At 40.7% G+C, this 21,262-nt stretch overlaps 1 protein-coding gene across 7 annotated transcripts in view; it reads left to right on the forward strand.

The window, feature by feature from the left end:
- Positions 1 to 20,931, forward strand: part of LOC310943789 (nuclear factor 1 X-type-like) — a 142,529-nt gene extending 121,598 nt beyond the window's left edge. For 4 of the 7 annotated variants that reach the window (XM_083909440.1, XM_083909443.1, XM_083909441.1 and 1 more), the window contains 4 exons: positions 2,596 to 2,765; positions 4,946 to 5,093; positions 8,349 to 8,437; positions 15,243 to 20,931. In XM_083909440.1, the coding sequence (XP_083765566.1) occupies positions 2,596 to 2,765; positions 4,946 to 5,093; positions 8,349 to 8,437; positions 15,243 to 15,257 (422 nt within the window). In that variant the 3' untranslated portion in view covers positions 15,258 to 20,931. The remainder of the gene's footprint in view (positions 1 to 2,595; positions 2,766 to 4,945; positions 5,094 to 8,348; positions 8,438 to 15,242) is intronic. The other 3 variants (XM_083909444.1, XM_083909445.1, XM_083909446.1) reach the window with 1 other exon arrangement.
- The last annotated feature ends 331 nt before the right edge of the window (positions 20,932 to 21,262 follow it).

Genomic DNA, 21,262 nt, shown 5'->3' on the forward strand with positions numbered 1-21,262 from the left:
TGAAATCACTTCCTTAGGTTGTAAAAATGCTATACTCAATTTGTCAACAAAAAAAAAAAAAATCTAATTTTGGACGACATTTTTGGTAAAAAAATGTTTTGAAATTTTTGTTGACGGAGTATAAGTATGATGTTTTAGTCAAATTTTGGACCAAACATTTTGGGTCAATTTTTTTTTACATTTTTGTCGACATAGTATAATATGACATTTTTGTCAAATTGGACCAACAATTTTGGGTACATTTTTTTTTCCAATTTCGGACGACATAGTATTTTATAACGGTATTGTCAAATTTTGGACCAAAAATTAATAAAAAAAAAAAAAAATCTAAAAAGTTTTCCAGCCCTTTTCGCTCTGGGGCTCCACCTGCCGACATTTTATGGTACTGCAACCAGTAGTTCTTTGTAGATGTCATTCATGAAGTAGATATTTGTAATTGTGTTTATTTATAAAGTGGAAATGCTGGTCCTCGCAAGTACAAGAATGTGTGTGTGTGTGTGGGTGTGTGTGTGTATGTGGACAGTTGGCTAAGAGGTTTTCATGTAATAGAGAGGCTTTAATGAGGCCGTGTTTAGAGACTGTGTATGACTGTGTGTGTGTGTGTGTTTGTGTGTAAATTTACACTCTCGCCGAGGACTCTCTGTGCTAAAATGGCTGCCGTCCAAACGGAATGTCCCTCGGAGGCCTTGGTTCTATAAAGAGACTGAAGGATGATGGGGAGGGGAAGGCGAGATGAAAAGAAGAAACGGGGGTAGACACAGGAAGAGGGAAGACGGGTTAGAAATAACGGCGTGTTTTTTGGATAAACTGGGAACGGTTGGTTCTTGTTGTAAAAGATCTAGTTAGAGCTGCAGAGAGAGAGAGAACAGCAGGATTTACTTTATGTCCTCAGGACGGATGTGGAGACCTGGAATCTGAATATTGCCGTAGTCTGGAGATTGGGGCAGAACACTGGATTAACTTAAACTTTAAAAAATTATCTTTAAAAGATCTATTGTGTTTTATATATACAGTTTTTATCTGTTGTCTCGTGTACCTTTTTGCACTGATGTGACCTCAATATCATCGTATTTTACAATAACAATTAAAGATATTCTCTCCTATTCTATAACTGTGAAGTTCTGCCTCGTTACGGCCAGATCTTGAGGTCAGTATTGATGCCAGAAAACGTCCTAAAGAGCTAATAACAAATACGCGTACAGAGAACGAGAACACTGATACAGAAACACAATAAAAACTTGGTGTAAACGGCCACTTGCACTCTTTGTTAGTGTCGTTATACGCCAGAGACTTTAGGTGACAGACACAATCGCAGATGCTTGTTCGCCCGGGCTCCCCTCACCTAGCAGCTTGCCTCTTTAGTTCACTGAGCCAAATTGCCAAAGCCTTACAATCTCTGCAGACATTGTGTGTGTGTGTGTGTGTGTGTGTGTGTGTGTGTGTGTGTGTGTGTGTGTGTGTGTGTGGCTGATTAATGTCTCTGGGAGGTGTTTCTGTGGTGGACTGAGAGCAGAGAGGAGATTCTCTGTCTTGAAAACTATAAGACAGAGTCACACAGTGAGGACGTGCTGCTGAATGATTGCATTGATCACATCAAGTCATTTTTCTCTGATTTACTGAATGTTTTTACTGAGCATTTGAAACAATAAACGCATTCATTCCTTTATTGAGAGATATCGCGAGAGTTGTCGTTAATTCAAGGAAAAACTTAGAAATAAAAATACTCAGAAAAATAGAAAAAAATACTCTGAAAAAAACTGAAAAAATACTTTGAAAAAACGAAAAAAATACTCAGAAATGTTTTTCTTTCTGAAAAATAGACAAAAATACTCTGAAAAAAACTGAAAAATACTCTGAAAAAACGAAAAAATTACTCAGAAAAAAAATATTCTGAAAAATTTTAAAAATACTTAGAAAAAAATACTCAGAAAACAGGAAAAAAAACTTAGAAAAACAGAAAAAAATACTCTGAAAAACAGAAAAAAATACTCTGAAAAAAACTGAAAAGATACTATGAAAAAACGAAAAAAATACTCAGAAAAAAATATTCTGAAAAATAGAAAAAAATACTCTGAAAAACAGAAGAAAAAAATACTCTGAAAAAAAAATATTCTGAAAAATAGAAAAAAATACTCAGAAAAAAAAGTATTCTGAAAAATTGAAAAAAAAAACGTAGAAAACAGAAAAAATAAATACTCAGAAAAACTGAAAAAATAATTACTTTTTATAATTTTATTTATTTTCCCCAAATGAATGCGATGTACTTCCATGTGTGTGTGTGGCTATCATTCTCAGAAAACAGAGTTCAGTAAAGAGTGTACATGTGCAGGGTTGCCAGGTCAGAGGTACAGAGAAATGAGTGGGAGCAGATGTTAATGACAGTCATTTGTGAGCAGAAACATCTTCAGTCACAGCTATTCTCTCTTCTGACGACAACAACAACAACAAGTGTCACCCCTGGACTCTGATATAACATATATACTGTCATAGTTGTGCATGTTCATGGACTGTGATCAGTGTGTGTGCTGTTCTGTGAATGAAGACTAGAAAACACTAGAATGACCTGACACTCATTGTGTTCTTCTTCCTCCTCAGGGAGTCCTCGTGCCTCAGCGTCAGCCCTGCACTTCCCCTCCTCCTCAATCATCCAGCAGTCCAGCCCGTACTTCGCCCACCCCACCATACGCTACCATCACCACCAGGACCCGCTCAAGGAGTTTGTGCAGTTTGTGTGCACCGACGGCACAGGACAGCCCAGCGCACAGGTCAGTCATCTGTGGTTGTTTTAAAGACACTGTCGCTGGAAAATACAGGTGTTTTTTAATATTAACGGGAAGAAAAGTGCATTGACAGGAGGAGGCGGAAGTTAAGAGTCAAGGGAAGTGTGTCTGAAGGAAACTATGATTACTGATTTACTATCATGAGCGGCCTGTAGAGGACGTGTGGATCAGGATCACGAGTGTTTTTGGAGAGTCAGGTGTTCAAGGGAGCAGACATTTGAGACTTTGTTGACCCGAGGCCATTTGAAGCAGTGTTTCAGGTGTGGTGTTCTCTTAAAGGGCACAGCTTCCTACCAGTTTTTATCTGAATATCTGTTCAGTTTATGACACAAAAACACACACTGACAAACGACTTATTAAACGACTTATTGATGACGCTGTGGGAGCTGGTGAATTTGAGTCGTGGGTCAGGTGCATGCTGGGTAAACGTGGTGAGTCGCAGAGCCGAGTCTTTGTTTGTTCCTTGAACTGAATCGCGGAGAGCGAGTTTCCAAACGTCAAAAACTAGGCCTGATATGCAGCTGATTGTCCACTGGACCTGATGTCAGAAGTGTTTTGACACATGTAGGAAGATGCAGGATGTAAACATTTAAAAAAAAAACTGATCAAACCCCCTTTTCTTTTATGTCCCTGCACACACACACACACACACACACACACACAGCCTTCCCTCTGCTATATTTTCTTACATTTCCCTGTGTGAGACCTCCATTTTTCTTTCATTTGAAAATAATTCATCACTTCCCCTCCTCCCCCCTTCCCCCTCTCTCTCTTATAAACCTCTACACCTTTGGCCAGACTGTGTGATATTTGTGTCTTTTAGTGTGTAATCATGTGTGTCCTTGTGTTGCTTAAAGTAATGCATTATGTAAATAAATCATAAAATCCTCCTAATATGTCACAGAGACTCAGGAATAATGTTCATATAACAAACTGAACTCACCAACAACAACAGTACAGACTAAATGTTTGCGTAAAAAACAATATTTTGCAGACTGCAAATCATGTTTATGTTTTGAAATCACGTTTTGGCGTCATGTGGCGCCACCTACCGCCGTCTACCAGTCATTGGAGTCAGTAGAGTCTCAGCTGCCGAGCAACCACGGGTTGCCAGTTACGTCAGAAAACGACACCTAAAAAGGTATTGACGGTATTTTGAATTTGAGTGTAGTAACCGTCTTTGGCCACAATCTTACATATGGCGCCTTTAAGTGCATTTTAAACCAAGTTCACGCTACACAACTTTCTATCTCAAAGATATTTTTATTGAATTTTCACACAAACATAAAATATAGAGCTTATAAATTGTACAATCGACCCATAGGACAAGAGAAATGATCATAAACATCCATAAAAGCGAGAGAAAATAACAGTACAAGACAAAAGCACACAGTGAGAGAACTTATCTAGCCCTAACCCCACACTCCCAAACATATCCTTACCTATCCAGACACATTCACAAACACATAAACAGAAAAAGTAAACAAATTGTGCTTAATTTCTGGAGTAGCAGCTGGAAGTCGGGTTCTAGTCTGTTCAAGTATAATAAAGTAAAACAAGATGGAGGAGTAAATATACACAAATCATGAACACACAGCATCGGGCACAGTTTTACACTTGGTATTGTTGATAAAATAAACAAATAAATATAAAAAAAAAACAGAAAAGCAAAATGTGAGGTATCCAACCCCTAGCAAGTTTTGAAAATTATGAAAGTATTCCAGAAAAGGTCCCCACACTTTTTTGAAACTTTTCTTTGGAGGGTTCTAACCCTAACCCTAACCCGGATTGAAAAATGTATTTGTAAATAATCAGAAGAAGATGCTAACCAATGTCTGTGATCTCTGTCATGTGTTTTTTGATGTATTGTTTCTTGTTTTCTTGTTACTTCTTCTCTTTGAACCGTTGCGTTGGTGTCAGGTTCACCCAAATTGGTCTTTAATTGGTTGGAGTTGTCTGTGCAGGGCTGTGTTTTTTTAATATTTTACATTTATTGGCTGCCAGAGTTGAGCCGATCTGATTGTGAGCGGAGGATCGTTGTCGTCAGGGCTGAAAATGGTGTAGTGTGAACTGGGCTGTGTGTGTGTGTGTGTGTGTGTGTGTGTGGGTTCCCTGCTGTGCAACTGTATATATACTCGAACCCTGTCTGTATGGTCCATCTGCAGCCTAATGGAGGTGGCCAAAGCAAAATGCCGGGCTCCTTCCTGCTGCCCCCGCCACCCCCGGTGGCACGCCCCGTGCCCCTCCCCATGCCCGACTCTAAAAGCATCAGCACGCCCACTGACGGCGGACTCAGCTCGCCCGCATCTCCGTGTAAGTCACCCCCCCCCCCACCCCCCCATCCTCTCCACAACAAACCCCCCACGAGTGCCCCAGTCTCCCCCACTACTCATAGAGACAAATACAAACCAGTTTTAGAACAAACCTTATATAGAGTATATATATATATATATGTATATATATCTGTCGTCTGTGATCATGTAGTTCTACGACTGACAAAGCAAAGATCTGAGATGTTTTCATAGCGTAGCTGAGCATCTGCTTCCAGTTCAGTCACTGAGCAGCCTTTACCAGCTGAGCTGTAGTCTACTGTACTCTACTGTGGTCTACTGTACTCTACTGTACTCTACTGTACTCTACTATAGTCTACTGTAGTCTACTGTAGACTACTGTACTCTACTGTACTCTACTGTAGTCTACAATAGTCTACTGTACTCTACTATAGTCTACGATAGTCTACTGTAGTCTACAGTACTATACTCTACTGCAGTCTACTGTACTCGTACTCTACTGTAGTCTACTGTACTCTACTGTAGTCTACTGTACTCTACTGTAGTCTACTGTACTCGTACTCTACTGTAGTCTACTGTACTCTACTGTAGTCTACTGTACTCGTACTCTACTGTAGTCTACTGTACTCTACTGTAGTCTACTGTACTCTACTGTAGTCTACTGTACTCGTACTCTACTGTAGTCTACTGTACTCTACTGTAGTCTACTGTAGTCTACAGTACTATACTCTACTGCAGTCTACTGTAGTCTACTGTACTCGTAGTCTACTGTAGTCTACTGTACTCTGCTGTATTCTACTGTAGTCTACTGTACTCTACTGTACTCGTAGTCTACTGTACTCTACTGTAGTCTACTGTACTCGTACTCTACTGTACGCTACTTTAGTCTACTGTACTGTACTGAAGTCTACTGTGCTCTACTGCAGTCTTCTGTAGTCTACTGTACTCGTACTCTACTGTAGTCTACTGTACTCTACTACAGTCTACTGTAGACTACTGTACTCTACTGTAGTCTACTGTACTCATATACTGTACTCTACTGTAGTCTACTGTACTCGTACTCTACTGTAGTCTACTGTACTCTACTGTAGTCTACTGTACTCGTACTCTACTGTAGTCTACTGTACTCTACTGCAGTCTACTGTACTCGTACTCTACTGTAGTCTACTGTACTCTACTGTAGTCTACTGTAGTCTACTGTACTCATACTCTACTGTAGTCTACTGTACTCTACTGTAGTCTACTGTAGTCTACTGTACTCATACTCTACTGTAGTCTATATCAGCGTTATATAGTTAAGGCCACGCCTTTGCCAAACCAGAGATTTCTTCTGTATCTTCTTGCTCTCACTTCCTTTTTCTTTGCAAGCTTTGTCAGTTTCCTTCAAACTTTCTTTCTCTGGTGTTGTGTTTCCTCCTTGCACCACACGAGGCAGTGTAGACTCTGTGTTCTGTAGTTTGAGGGGAGCAGAGCAGCCTCAAAAACCTTTGATCCATGCAGACTTTTGCACAGTCTTCCCCCTTCTCTCATTTCTTTTTTTTTATTTATTTTTGTTTTCTTTGTTCTTTTCCCTTTTATTTGATATATTCTCATATCCTCCTTTCTTTGTTTCTTTTTTATTCCTCTGATTCTTTTTAAGGGAACAAAATTAGGGCAGTTGGCGTGGACTCACAAAAAAATACAAACAAACAAAAACATCATGCCCCACTTTTACTCACCCAATCCCCTCGCCACCTCCACACAAATCTCATAACAATTAAAAAAAAATAAAGTGAAAACATGACAGACCGGTCTGTCTATAAAACAGATTCAGATCAGATCTGAATCAGATCTCAGTGAGAGACGGAGACGGAGCAGTGAGGGTTTGGTCGCTTCCACCGCAGACAAGAGTCGGGCCATGGGAGAGGCACAGCACCACCAGGAGGGGGCGCTGGACGGAGCAACCGGGGCAACCTTCTTCTTCTTTTGTTTTTGAATCCTCACCCCCCTCCCCCCCAACCTTCCTCTTCCTGTCCTATCAACTCCCCCCCCCCCTCCCCCTCCTCTCAGACAAACACTTTATTATTTATTTATTTATTTATATGAACATTTATATAAATAAATATATTTTTTTCCATCTGTATTTTTTATTTTTTTTTATTTTTTGCAGTCGCTGTTATCACTGCGTTATTTATTTATTATTTATTATTTTTTCACACACACACACACACATCAGTTTCCAGCCCCGTCACCCCCCCCCCCCCCCCCACCCCTCACCCACACATCCTCATCCCCTCACTTTAGCCAAAGTTCTGGAGTCCAGTGAGAACAACTGCCCTAAATTTGATCCTCGAGTGCATTGGTTCTCAAAGTGCGGCCCGGGGGCCAATGTCGGCCCGCAGAAACATTTCTGGCGGCCCCGCAATGAATTACAGTTGACAGTTTTAATCCAGGAGCGACTAAGCTTGTTAAATGTTTATTGGACATTACTGGATACAGACCAATAAGTGTAAACAAAAATACTGGGTATTTACCTGGTTTCTATATGGTGAATTTTAGTGTATTATTGGGTTATAAGCTGGTAATAAGCAGGTAGCTACAGCCCCCAATTACTAGCTATTTACCCAGTAAATATATGGTAACAGAAATGTGTTACTTGGTATTAACCTGTAATTAGAAGGTAAGAACAATGGCCAAAATACTGGGTAATTACCCAGTAAATTATATTATATATATATATTATATTATATCATTAAAATTATTAAAAAAATTTGTATGTTTTTTTTTCTTCTTTTTTCCTTTGGGGCCCTCAGTCCAATGTTGGGTTCCTAAATTGGCCCTCAGGTATCAACACTTTGAGAACCCCTGCTCTAGTGTCACTGAGTGATGTCACTGAGTGATGTCACTGAGTGATGTCACTGAGTGATGTCACTGAGTGATGTCACTGAGTGATGTCACTGAGTGATGTCACTGAGTGATGTCACTGAGTGATGTCACTGAGTGATGTCACTGAGTGATGTCACTGTGTAAGCTCCTCCTCCTCCTCGTCCTCCATTGGCCCAGAGTCACAGTCCACACCGAGTCCTCTGATGTTTTCTATTGTGACGTAAACGTAAACAGTCAGTTCTAGTTGCTAGAATCGTCGTCCTTACTATCCCTGAGCCTTAGTTTATTTGACAGTGATGGATTAATATTCTAGTAAAAAAACATATACATATAAATATAAATATAAATATAAAAGGTCAGGTGTGTATATGTGTGTGTAAAAGGATGTACACACTTGTTTCTCTCTTTATAGCATACTCCACGCCAGGCTCCACAGCTCCCAACCGGTTTGTCAGCATCGGAACACGGGACAACTTTCTGAATATCCCCCAGCAGACTCAGGTACCCCACCACCCTCCCTCATTTCACCATTTAATAGACATATCCACCACCTCCTCCACCTCCTCCTCCTCCTCTTCTTCTGTTTTAATGTCTTTTCTTTCTCCCCCCCCCTCATTACTCACTGTATGTAGCTCAGTCTCCACACTGCTCTGTTGATTTTGGCTTTGCAGGGTAAAAGCATGACATTCAGAGCGAAGGCCGTGATACAGCAATGCCTCTGCAGTGAACAAGTGCATTAAAGGTCCCCTATTGTGCAAAATCAACTTTTTAATCTTTTAATACTTATATTTGGGACTCGGTGGGCCATACCAGTCCCCAAAATGTGAAAAAAACAAGACTCAGTCATGTTTTAGTGGTTCCACTTTGTGTAAGTATAGGCGATAAAACAGGCGATGTTTACACCTCCCGACCAAGTGACGACAGTGCGTACATTTCAACGTGAATGTTGGCACCCCGCCAGGCAGAGTACTTCACAGAGTACTTCACAGAGTACTTCACAGAGTACTTCACAGAGTACTTCACAGCTCCACCGTAGCTCCCCCTTGTCCCTGTGAAATACGAGAGTGCAGGCGAGGGAGGAAGAGCGGCTGCACAGCGGATCACAGTGTTTTACACAAACTTCCAGCCTCAGAGGATTTTTGTGTCCAGTGGATATATTTTATTATTTATGAAAAAAATGTTCACAAGCTTCACAAGCCCTTTGTTGTTGATCGGATGTGTAAATTCCTATGCTGGAGGGTACACCTTGAACGCACCAGTTACGTGCCTGCGGTTAGCGAGTGGCGCGTGTGGATCGGTGATATGAGGAGCACGCGTTTGAAAGCACTGCAGAAAGATGTAGATGTTTTCCTACATTTCTTCTCAACCAAAGGCTGCCTTTCTGTCGTGTTTCCACGTTCTCTCCTCGTGTTGTTGATCCACACACACGTCACTTTCAGTCGCAGTTACACTGGTGCGTTCAGGGTCTTTTTCTAGCATGGGAATTTACATACACGCCGCGCCGCCGTGCATTACGGTGAAACTCAGTAACAACGGGTAAACAGACATTACTATGGATATATGGAGCGGGGGTTGTGACGACGGTGCATGACAATAGGTGATAAGTGGCGACAGTATGGCTGTGGATAGTAAGTTAGATCAACACTCCCCTGGAAGCAGTGGATGTGTGTTTACCTGGATCTCATTCACATGAATGACCACCGAGCGTTCTGAAAAAGGCTGTTTTGGCAGATTATTGAACTGCTATTGTGCTTCATCCTTATGATATTTTGACTAAAGCATGACACAGACATGTTCATTAGGGCACCAGGACCTAGTTTAACTTGGGTTAATAGGGTATTATATGGGACCTTTAATAATGATTCCTCTCAAACACATGTAGACGTCCAGAACACTCTCCCGCATCAGCTAAATCTTGATTTCATTATTTTGACAACTCGGGCTTTCGAAAACTTGCTCACTTTTTCCAGAGTTTACAGTCGTGTTTTTATTCTTATTACAAGGAGATGAAATCTGCCACATATTTATATTCCGGCTCCGTCGATTAAGAAACAAGAGCGTGTGACGCATCTGGAATCAAAGAAGCGTGCATTAATCTCAAGGTCGAGGAGAAACTCTGACTTGGTTCCCACAATAAGAAAAGCACTTAACGTCAGCGCAGAGACGGAGAAAAGGGCTTTTAAGCAAACTTTCTCTGGTCATGAGTCAAAACAATAACGACAGTGAGTCGATGTTGACGGAAAAAACCAAGTGAGTCTGAACTGAGTTAAGTGGAGGACGCGAGGCTGTTAAGGACGAACGTAAATGACTTTATCTTTATCTTCAGGTGGATAATAAACACGAACGTCTGATTGCGACAGATTTACAGAACGAGCTTTTAAACGATTCACGGTCGAGATGAGAGTTGACGGTCGATCATTGAGCGTCAGTGACCCTCGTCCATCGTTTCCTGCGCTTTAGAGAATAACATGAGAGAGAGGATTGGTTTATTTGTACTCCTCGTTCATCTTTTCTGCAAAACACTTTCACTAACTACTAAGTGTTCACAATATTTCATTTAATCGCCCTCGTATGAATGAATGAAATGTATTTATTGGAACGGACGTGCAAGAATACGTACAAGTAAGAGAAAAAGAAAACGCGCTACAGTAAAGACATATTATAATATTACTAATAATAATAATAAAACTTGGCTTTTTTGCCGACAAGTTCGAAAGGGAGTAGGAAGAAGAACATATTGTTATCAAAATAAATAAGTCAATGAATAAAATAGACTCTTACCTCTAACCCAGGGGTCTGCAACCTTTAGAATGAAAAGAGCCATTTTTGTCCCCTCTGCACCCAAAAATTAATCTGGAGCCGCAAAAACCCTTGTTCCTTAAAATGAAGATAAAATCACATGTAAAGTCGATACCCAACCTCTAAAGTAGAGAAAAACGACTTGAAATAATTGATTATGTGTAGTTTATGTCTGAGGAAAACCTGCCTGGCTGAAGGACATGGATCTAAAGATGGACAGGACTCCAAATGTGAACTTCATGTACTGTATTGGCTTTCTGGGGAGGTTTTTCAATTGGATGTCAAAAAATAGTAGTCAAAAAAATATCAAAACACTTTTATTTATGCCTTTATCTTGACAAAAAAGTGTGAAAAACACAAGATGTTTTGTTCTTCAAAGCTACAAGGAGCCACAGCAGAGTGGCTGAAGAGCCACATGAGGCTCTAGAGCCGCAGGTTGCAGACCCCTGCTCTAACCATACATATAAAGCAGCCTATGTATAAACATACACATGCATATATGTGTCCTACCTAATCTTAAGTTTAAATGTAGAAATATTACAAAATAAAAGTCTTGAATGTGTTGCCAGAACTGATTTCTAAACACATTTTAAAAGTAACAAACAGGTTTTAGAGCCTCATCATTTAGTTTTTTAAGTTTTTTAAGTTAGTTTATTTTTAATCTGACTTATATTTTGTCATGTTACACACTGATGTGTGTGAAATCACTCTGGACCTGTGTGAAACGTTAACAGTTACATCGTGTTGTGTGTGTGTGTGCGGAGGCCTTGACTCTGACTCCTGCACCACAGTGAACATTCACAGCAGCAGTGTCAGTGTGTGTGTGTGTGTGTGTGTGTGTGTGTGTGTGTGTGTGTGTGTGTGTGTGTGTGTGTGTGTGTGTGTGTGTGTGTGTGTGTGTGCCACTGGGATGTGCAGCGTCGTCTTGGGAACTCCTCCATCACCAACACAACTTTTCTCATTAGAGGCTAACCGCACCTGCCTGCAGCCAACTCTAGTCTCTCTCTCTCTCTCTCTCTCTCTCTCTCCTGTCCTCCCCACACATGGAAACAATCTGCATTCCTCTCCTCTGCACGGCTGCTGCCCTCCCCCTCCTCCTCCTCCTCCTCCTCCTCCTCCTCCTCCTCCTCCTCCTCTCTGCTCCTGCTGCTCCCTCTCGTATTTTTATTTTCAAGCTCCCCACCTGCACCAATCTCCCACAGATGTAGCCCTGCTGGCACAGAGGGGACATCGGCACACCGTCCAAATGTGTGTCCATGCACACACACACACACACACACACACACACACACTCTTGTACTTGCTGCATATTAAGGACCGGGTAGTGCTGACAAAGTAGAGGACCAGCATTTTTACTCTGTAAATCAACACAATTACAAATATCTTCACTGGACTCATGAAAGGTTTGAGAGTGACAATACACTGTAAATACACGGTAAAATAGACTGTAAATACACTATGAAATAGACAGTAAATAGACGGTAAATACACTGTAAAATAGACTGTAAATACACTATGAAATAGACAGTAAATAGATGGTAAATACACTATAAAATAGACTGTAAATACACTATGAAATAGACAGTAAATACACTATAAAATAGACTATAAATACACAGTAAATAAACTGTAAAATACACTGAAAAATAAACGGTAAATACATAGTAAATTAACTGTAAAAAACACTGTAAATACACTGAAAAATAAACGGTAAGTACACTGTAAAATAGACTGTAAATACACTATAAAATAGACTGTAAATACATGGTAAATAGATGGTAAATAAACTGTAAAATACACTGAAAAATAAACTGTAAATACGCGGTAAATGCATGGTAAATAAACAGTAAATAGACTGTAAATACACTGTAAAATAGACTGTAAATACACTGTAAATAAACTGTAAAATACACTGTAAATATACGGTAAAAAAACGGTAAATACACTGTAAAATAGACTGTAAATACACTGTAAAATACACTGAAAAATAAACTGTAAAATACAGTGTAAATAAGACTGTTAAATACACTTCATGAATTACATCTATAAAGAACTACTGGGTGCAGTACAATAAAATGTCTGCAGGTGGAGCCCCAGAGCAAAAATTGTGTGAAACACCAGGACTGGAAAACTGGGTTTTTGTACCAAATTGAGGAGCTGTGTTAAAAAACATATAGTACATCATGTTTACAACCTCAGTAAGTGATTTGAATGAAAACAAAGTCAAAATGTCCTCACTTTGTTGGTTAAAAACCCCGCACTGGTCCTCGGTATGCTGCAAGTACAAGAACACACACACACACACACACACTGCATCTCTGTGCCAGAACTCTTGTCCCCTCATTTTCTGCCCTACAAAAACAACACAACAGGCCTTTTACCACAGCTCACATCTGTTCAGAGCTCTTATTATTATTATTATTATTATTATTATTAATATCAGTCACAGTGAGCTAATAACGTCCTCTTTGACTGACTGAGAAACCTGGCCCTCTGGTATCAGACACTTCCAGTCAGCCCGAGCCTAGTGGGTCAGCACCAGCACCAGCACCAGCACCAGCCGAGGCCAGAGAGAGTAACCCAGGTCTTTCCTGCTGTTCTCTGGCATATGGTGAAGTTTAGACGACGGCGGCTGTTGCTGCTGCTGCCAGCCCGCCTCGTCGTCTGCTCGCCAACGGAGTCTTCCCACTCTTTTAATCGTGAAGCGCGAAGCCCGAGAAAAAGCTGGACAGAGGCGCCCTCTGGTGGTGAGAACGAGGGAGGGTTAAAGAAAAAAAAAAGTGAGAGGCGACTCGGAGAAAGGGGAAGAGGGAGTTAGTGGAAGCTCTGCTCTCTCCACAGTCACGTCCCGGCTGTCTGGTTACCCACGGCAACCAGACATGATGTCATAGGCAGTTGAACTTGGACTTGAAGGGGGGGGGGGGTGGTAGGGTCCACTTTCCACTGCCAAGGATTACATTGAGGGGGGGTTTCAGGAAAGTTGGAGCCAGCCAGGGAGGGAGGAGTTATCTACAGACAGCAAAGTATCATGGGTAAGGAAAGGAGTTGGCGGAGGACAGACAGGTTTACGGGGGTTAATGCTTCCTCTAATGGGGGGGGTGGTGGTGGTGGTGGTGGTGGTGGTGGTGGGGGGGGGGGGTCAGAATGTTGAAGATAGGGTGATCTGCCAGTGTTTCCGGGGGCCGAGGCCTGTGGAATGTTCAGCCTCTTATCGCACACACACAGAAACTGGATCTGTGCGCTCGCTCTGCAGAGTAACACAGGTGTGTGAGTGTGACTGAAAACACACAGAAACCACAGATCTGCTGCTGTTTGTGGACCTAAATGATCCGACTGAGGTTTACTTTAATGAGTTAAACCCTCAAAAAAAAACAGCAAGTAGTAAAATTTGACGTTGTCATTTTTCATGGAGAAGAAACGTGTTTTAGTGCTGCCACCTAGTGGACGAAGTACTGCGTCTACATGTGGTTCCCAACTCAGTCAGCTTTTAATTGTTCCTGTCTTTTTGCATGGAAGGTTAACGATTATTCTGTATTATTTTCATGATTAAAAGCAGATTTCTGGTTGTTTTAGCTTCTTAAATGTGAATATTTTCTTGGTTTCTTTGCTCCACGTAAACAAAGAAATCATTCAAAGCGAATCATTTTGGTTTGTGGACAAAACAAGACGTTCGAGAACATCAAAAAATCCAGCTTTGACAAACACTGATCAACGTTTTTTAACATTTTACGAACCATTGAACAATTCATCCAGAAAATAATCGACAGATTGATCGATTACGAAAAATAAAATCGTTATTTGCAGCTCTAGTTTTGTGACGTACAAACCTTGGAGGAATTCCTCCAGCTCCAGACTCACTCTCTAATCCAGGAGTTCTCAAAGTTTTGATACCTGAGGGTCAATTTAGGAACCCAACATTGGACTGAGGGCCACCAAAGGAAAAAAAAACAGAAAGAAATCCCATTTGTAATCATTTTAATGACCAGATTGCAGTTCTACAGTTTAGCGTTAACTAATATAAGCGTTAATATAATGTAATTTAAGCGTTACTATAATAACACTTTATAATTTACTAGGTAATTACCCAGTATTTTGACCATTGTTCTTACCTTCTAATTACAGGTTAATACCAAGTAACACATTTCTGTTACCATATATTTACTGGGTAAATAGCTAGTAATTGGGGGCTGTAGCTACCTGCTTATTACCAGCTTATAACACAATAATACACTAAAATTCACCATATAGAAACCAGGTAAATACCCAGTATTTTTTGTTTACACTTATTGGTCTGTATCCAGTAATGTCCAATAAACATTTAACAAGCTTAGTCGCTCCTGGATTAAAACTATCAACTGTAATTCACTACGGGGCCGCCAGAAATGTTTCTGCGGGCCGCCATTGGCCCCCGGGCCGCACTTTGAGAACCAATGATGTACATAAATGTGTTGATATTTAACGGCTAATCTTCTCTTCTCTCTTTTCTTCTCTTCTCTTCTCTCCACAGTCCTGGTTCCTCTGACAAGGCCTCTCTGAATCAACAGCTAATATTGTGTCGTGGAAATTGGAAAGTTTTAAAAAACAACAACAACAACAACAGACACATCCCTGCTGATTATGAACAGACTGCTGGCACTTAAAAAAAAAACAACAAAAAAAGGTCTTTCTCTCTCTCTCACACATCAACACTATTCAAAGTACTTCTACAGAACCCGACAAACCCCCCCCCCCCCAACCCCCCCCCCCCTGCAAACCCCGCCCCCGAAAACCCCCCCGAAACCCACTATAATCTGGACAGGAGCGTTTCATCCCCTTTAATCCAGGAGGCGTCACTGAGATGTGAGTGGACAGACTCGGAATGCAACGAGGAAGAGGACGATGAGGAACTGTCTCGCTCTCTCGCGCATCATCGTGAAATGTCAAATGCAATATTTGAACCTGACAAATGACCAATTCTACTATATTTTGTTGATTATTTTTTTTAAATGCTTTTTCTTTTCTTCTTCTTCTTTTTAATTTTAAATATTTTTAATAATTTTTTTCGTCTCCACAATGAAACTCCATGCATTGGCTGAGAGATCCAAGAAACGAGGAAGTCGCTAAAAGTGATTTCCACCTAAATTGTGTCCCTCCATTACCCCCCCACTGCTCCCCCCCCCCCCCCCCCCCGTCCTCCACCTCCATCATCAGGGTCTAGACGTTAAACCGCAGCCTCGCGTCACCACGCTCCTCCGCCGCCGCCGCCGCCATCATTCACCGTCTTCTCATTTTCCTTCCGATTGGCCGATCATCATTGACACGTGACACCATCCAATGGTGTGACATGCGATATGCACTAAAGTGGCTGGTCTATGTTTACCCGTCAAAGTATCAGGGCGTCCTGCTGCAGGGGAGAAGCGACGATAGCCGCGATGATGATGAGGTTCGAGAGCGAGCGAGCGAACACACACACACACGCACACACACGCACAGCGTCATAACACTAAACTCTGCATGTGCTCTTTCGTCCCCCCCTCACCTATGCACTATTAAGTTTTTATATGATATAAGGGATGAACAGTATTTGCACGACAAAGGTCAGATTTAGAGCGATTTTTAGCGGAGTCGGAAAACGAGGCTGAAGTCTAGGCCCTGACACACACACACACACACACACACACACACACTAAGGGTGAACGATTTTGAATAAATATCAAATTGCGATTATTTTGTCGGGAATTGCGATTGCGATATCTGAGGAAATGGTGATTTTTTTAAAACTCATTTTCATTCGAAAAACCTATTTAAAAGGATTAATTGTGATGTGCAAGAAACAAACACGTTATTTTGACACAGATTTCAAAATTAAGGGTGAGCAATTTTGAATAATTATCAAATTGCGATTATTTTGACAGGAATTTGCGATATCTGAGGAAATTTTCATTGAAAAAAACACATTTAAAAGGTTTATTGTCTGATATTTGTGCAGATCTGTCATAAACAAACGGTCTGTAGAGTGAGATCGAGACGATAATGAATCCAAAATTCGATTTTGACACAGATTTCAAAATCGCAGGCGGCCGTATTTTCGATTTAGATATAATTTCGGCGAATTGTTCAGCCCTAACACACACACACACACACACACACACTTTCAGAGTACGCTAGCATGCAGCAGATACAGAGCATCCTCTGTCACACAATCATCTTCACAGACATTAGCACGAATGCTAACGCAGCGTTCATATTATTCGCTTTCATTTTGTTTGTAGGTGTTTTTTTGGTTTCGGTTTCGTCTCCACTTGGATTGTTTTCACCTTCTCTTGCCACGGCATCATCCTCATCATCATCATCATCATCATCATATTTTATTTTAATTTTATTTCCTTGTTTTCTTTAGTTTGCAGTAAACACGCTTGGGTTTTTCAGCTTTTTCGCCGATTTCAAAAGCGCTTTCTCGAATCTCTCTCGTACGGACAGCACAGTCACCGCCGCTCATCACATTGCACCGCTTCACCATGTAGCCCGTCATCCAGGAACACACACACACACACACACACGCACGCACACAAACCTGACATCCACTGATAAAGGGAAGCCTTTATATCTGGTTCTCCAAACTGCCTTTGTTAATGGTTTTTCATTCACTTAAAATTTGTATTATTATGATTATTATGATTTTTTTATTCAGATTTTTCAACACGACACAATCCGACTAAAAGCCGACCTCACAAAATAACTGGACTGCCCAGCTGCTGGTTCTGTTTTGCAGGGATAATAGTAAACATTAGCTCTGTGTGTACTAAAAAAAAAACAAAAAAAACATATATCAAGACTATAACGTTATATGAAAAGTGCCTCTGTGTTTCCCTTCATGCAATTCTTCTACTTATTATCATTATTATTATGAATAAACTTCAGGTTCTCTTCCCACACATAAGCTAAAGCTACAGGCGTGGGCGTAGCATTGGCCGAGGACAGATCTGTACAGAGGACTGCTGCAAACCCTTCTTTTGTAAAGACAGAGAGAGAGAGATCTTATACATATATATATTTATGATATATGCTCCTTTTTAACTTTTACTACATGAGCTTGTTGGCAGTCTAGTTATTTTATGAACTTTCACCTTTACCCGCCCCGCCCGCTCCCTATGCCACGCCCCCCCCCCCCCACACACACTCTACACACACTAACCAGTTACCGTACGAATCAAAACGACACACGCCATCTGCAGAGCAGCGTTATCATTATTGTTATTATTATGATGATTATTATTATTAGGATAAAACCTTAGATGAACATGTCAAATATCGACAGTCAAGTTTGAAGAAAAAAAAAAAAAAAAAAAGTTTTTTTGTTTTTCTTTTTTTTTGATGGAAAGTATTATTATTGAAAAAAAAAAACCTATGTGTCGATTGAGCCACGTGCAATGCATTGGGTAGATCATTGTGTTTGTCTGTTAGAGATTTTTAAGAAAGCTAAGAGAAAAGAGGAAAAAAAAAAAAAAAAAAAAAAAGTGTATTTGTTTCAAGTCCATAAGCTCCGGGACTCTAAACTCGAGGGGCCATGAAAAATCCTAGTCTTTGTATGTTGGGGGTATTTGTTTTTATTTTTCCTTTTTGTCTCTTTTTTAATGTTTTACGTGTAATCATTTGTTTATAAAAAATGTGGGAGGGCTGAAGGAAAAAAAGAAAAAAAGAAGAAGAATAATCTACACAAATCTATCATCCAATGAAACCCGGTGCTTTAACGCAGTAAAGCACGTTCAGGATTACGATCGATTAATGGTAATAAACGATAACCCGGCCATTTAGGAAACAGCATTATTCCTCTCTATTTGTATTCTTCTATTTGTATTAAGTGTGTGTGTGTGGGGGGGGGGGGAGAGGTTCCTAAAGCTTAAGGTTGTGACACAAAAGGCATTTTGGTTCAACCTTTAGAATAAAAAACCCTTAATACTGTCAAACCCTCACGTATCCATGCACTGCCTGAAAGTCACCAGCAAAACAACATCAGTTTAAGGGATAATTCCAATTCCTATCTCAACCCTTAATCTTAACTGGCCTCAAAACCAAGTGTTGAGGTGTTATTTTGTCACTTAGAAATGGGACACCCCTTAAATGCAGATACGTCTTCAGACTGTAGGGGGCAGAATAACGCGAAAAGCTGCGTCCAAGTCTGTCAACTCCAAAAAAAGAAGAAGAAGAAGAAGAAGACGTTTAAGTCAGGATTATTTATTCTGATCCGTTTGTCAGTCAAGTTATTAGGTTGTCAGTTAGTTATAAGATGATACTCATACAAATATTCAGCTGACAGTTACCACACACCACGACTTATTGACAAAAGATCGTAAAATAAAAATATATGTTACGCAACAATGACGTCAGTAATCCATAATATGGGCCTAAACTAAGATAATACAATGGTTTTCATCATTTTTATATCTCTATTAACAAAGAAAATACTTCATTTGTAGCGTAACTCGTTTCGCTGCTTTCGGCGCCATCTTTGTTACGTGGAAACACGCAATGCATTCTGGGTAGCCCTTGCTCTCGGAAAGGGTGGTCTCGGAAAATCTCAACATTAAGGGGGGATACAGCCCTTAAACTTGGCCTCAACTTAATTTTTCTGAGAATCGGGACAGAACTTGGACTAGAGCAGGGGTTCTCAAAGTTTAGATACCTGAGGGCCAATTTAGGAACCCTGAGGGTCGCCAAAGGAAAAAAAACTGAAAGAAATCCCATTTGTAATCATTTTAATGACCAGATTGCAGTTCTACAGTTTAGCGTTAAGTAATATAAGCATTAATATAATAATAACGTTTTATAATTTACTGGGTAATTACCCAGTATTTTGGCCATTGTTCTTACCTTCTAATTACAGGTTAATACCAAGTAACACATTTCTGTTACCATATATTTACTGGGTAAATAGCTAGTAATTGGGGGCTGTAGCTACCTGCTTATTACCAGCTTATAACACAATAATACACTAAAATTCACCATATAGAAACCAGGTAAATACCCAGTATTTTTGTTTACACTTATTGGTCTGTATCCAGTAATGTCCAATATAAACATTTAACAAGCTTAGTCGCTCCTGGATTAAAACTATCAACTGTAATTCACTGGGGGGCCGCCAGAAATGTTTCTGCGGGCCGCCATTGGCCGCCGGGCCGCACTTTGAGAACCAATGCACTAGAGGGAGCGCGCATTTTTTGAGATCGAGGGTTAAGCAAGGAATTGGAATTCACCCTAAGTCACGATCACACTCTCGATGAACATGCTTCGTGTTTATCACCATCATCATCCTCCTCTCAGTACATTCCTGATAGAGCTCAGCAGATTGTGTTAAAGTGCAGGCGAAAGACCTCGCGTCGCACAAAGCTGCAGAAATTGTCACCGTGAAGCTTTAAAATCAGACGTGAAGGTTGAGCCTCTCTCTCTCTCTCTCTCTCTCTCTCTCTGATCCACCTCCTCTCCTCTTGTAAATGACTCTTTTTAGTGCTTGTGCTCTAGTGTATAGTTGTTGTTTTTTCTTTTCCAGCAGTTAAAGGTTGTCCCTTAAAAGTGCCTTTTGTTCACAGACTCCATTTTGTAATCCAGATTTTTTTTCTCCACACGGCTCGGTGGGGTCGGGGGGGGGTTAAGCGGGACGTCCTCGAGCGCCGACGCCGACCTTTGACCTCCGTCAGCACTCGAAGACAATTAACGATTCCTCCGGCTTGAATCCCCCCTCCCCGACATTCTCTCTCTCTTCCTTTGCAAAAGCCTACATGTGTATATGTATACGTGTATATATATATATATATATATATATACACACGTGTAGTACGAAAGGAAACTGGTGTGAATTAGTTCTGACTTTTTATTGATAAATAATGGGGGGAAAAAACAACAACGAAAAGGCAAAAAAAACTTTGACTCTTTTGCTTTTTCTTGCCCTCCGTTTTCTCCGAGACACTGGAGTCGTCTGTGTCTGTGTCCGTCAATCTCTCTCTCTCTCTCTCTCTCTCTGAAAGAAAAAAGAAAAAAAAATTCTTGAATTGCTGAAAATCTTTTTTTTTGTTTTTTTTTGTTTTTCGTCTGAGCAGAATGCCGTTAGCTCACATGTTTATTCTCGTCCGTACGCTTCACGTTGTTATTACCATACCCGTCTTCTTCGGCTTCTCCATTCAACAGCTAATGTAAGTGAACTTATTACGCCGACGGGCTTTTGGGGGTGTCCTTTTGGGGGGGGGCGGGCGGGGTTAGTGAAGAGACGACCGTGGGCGGGTGGGGTTTACACAGAGCTCCAGAGGGCTGGATGAACTGTTTTGGGATGTTGGAAAATGGGGCTGCTTGGACTAGGATAAGAGCTTTTTGATATTTATTTTTGACTTTGTTTTATCTCCCCCTCCTACCCCTTGTTTTTGTTTTTAATTTGGATTTCTTTTTCATATTTTTGCTACCAGGGTATGCTGTCATTGAGGCTCTCTTAAGACGCCTTTGGACTGTAAATGAAAGCTATTATAAGCACCTTATAAAGCGGAACGTGTGCTGCATGAG

The sequence above is a fragment of the Microchirus variegatus genome (assembly GCF_963457635.1).
Source record: "Microchirus variegatus genome assembly, chromosome: 23".
NCBI lineage: Eukaryota > Metazoa > Chordata > Actinopteri > Pleuronectiformes > Soleidae > Microchirus > Microchirus variegatus.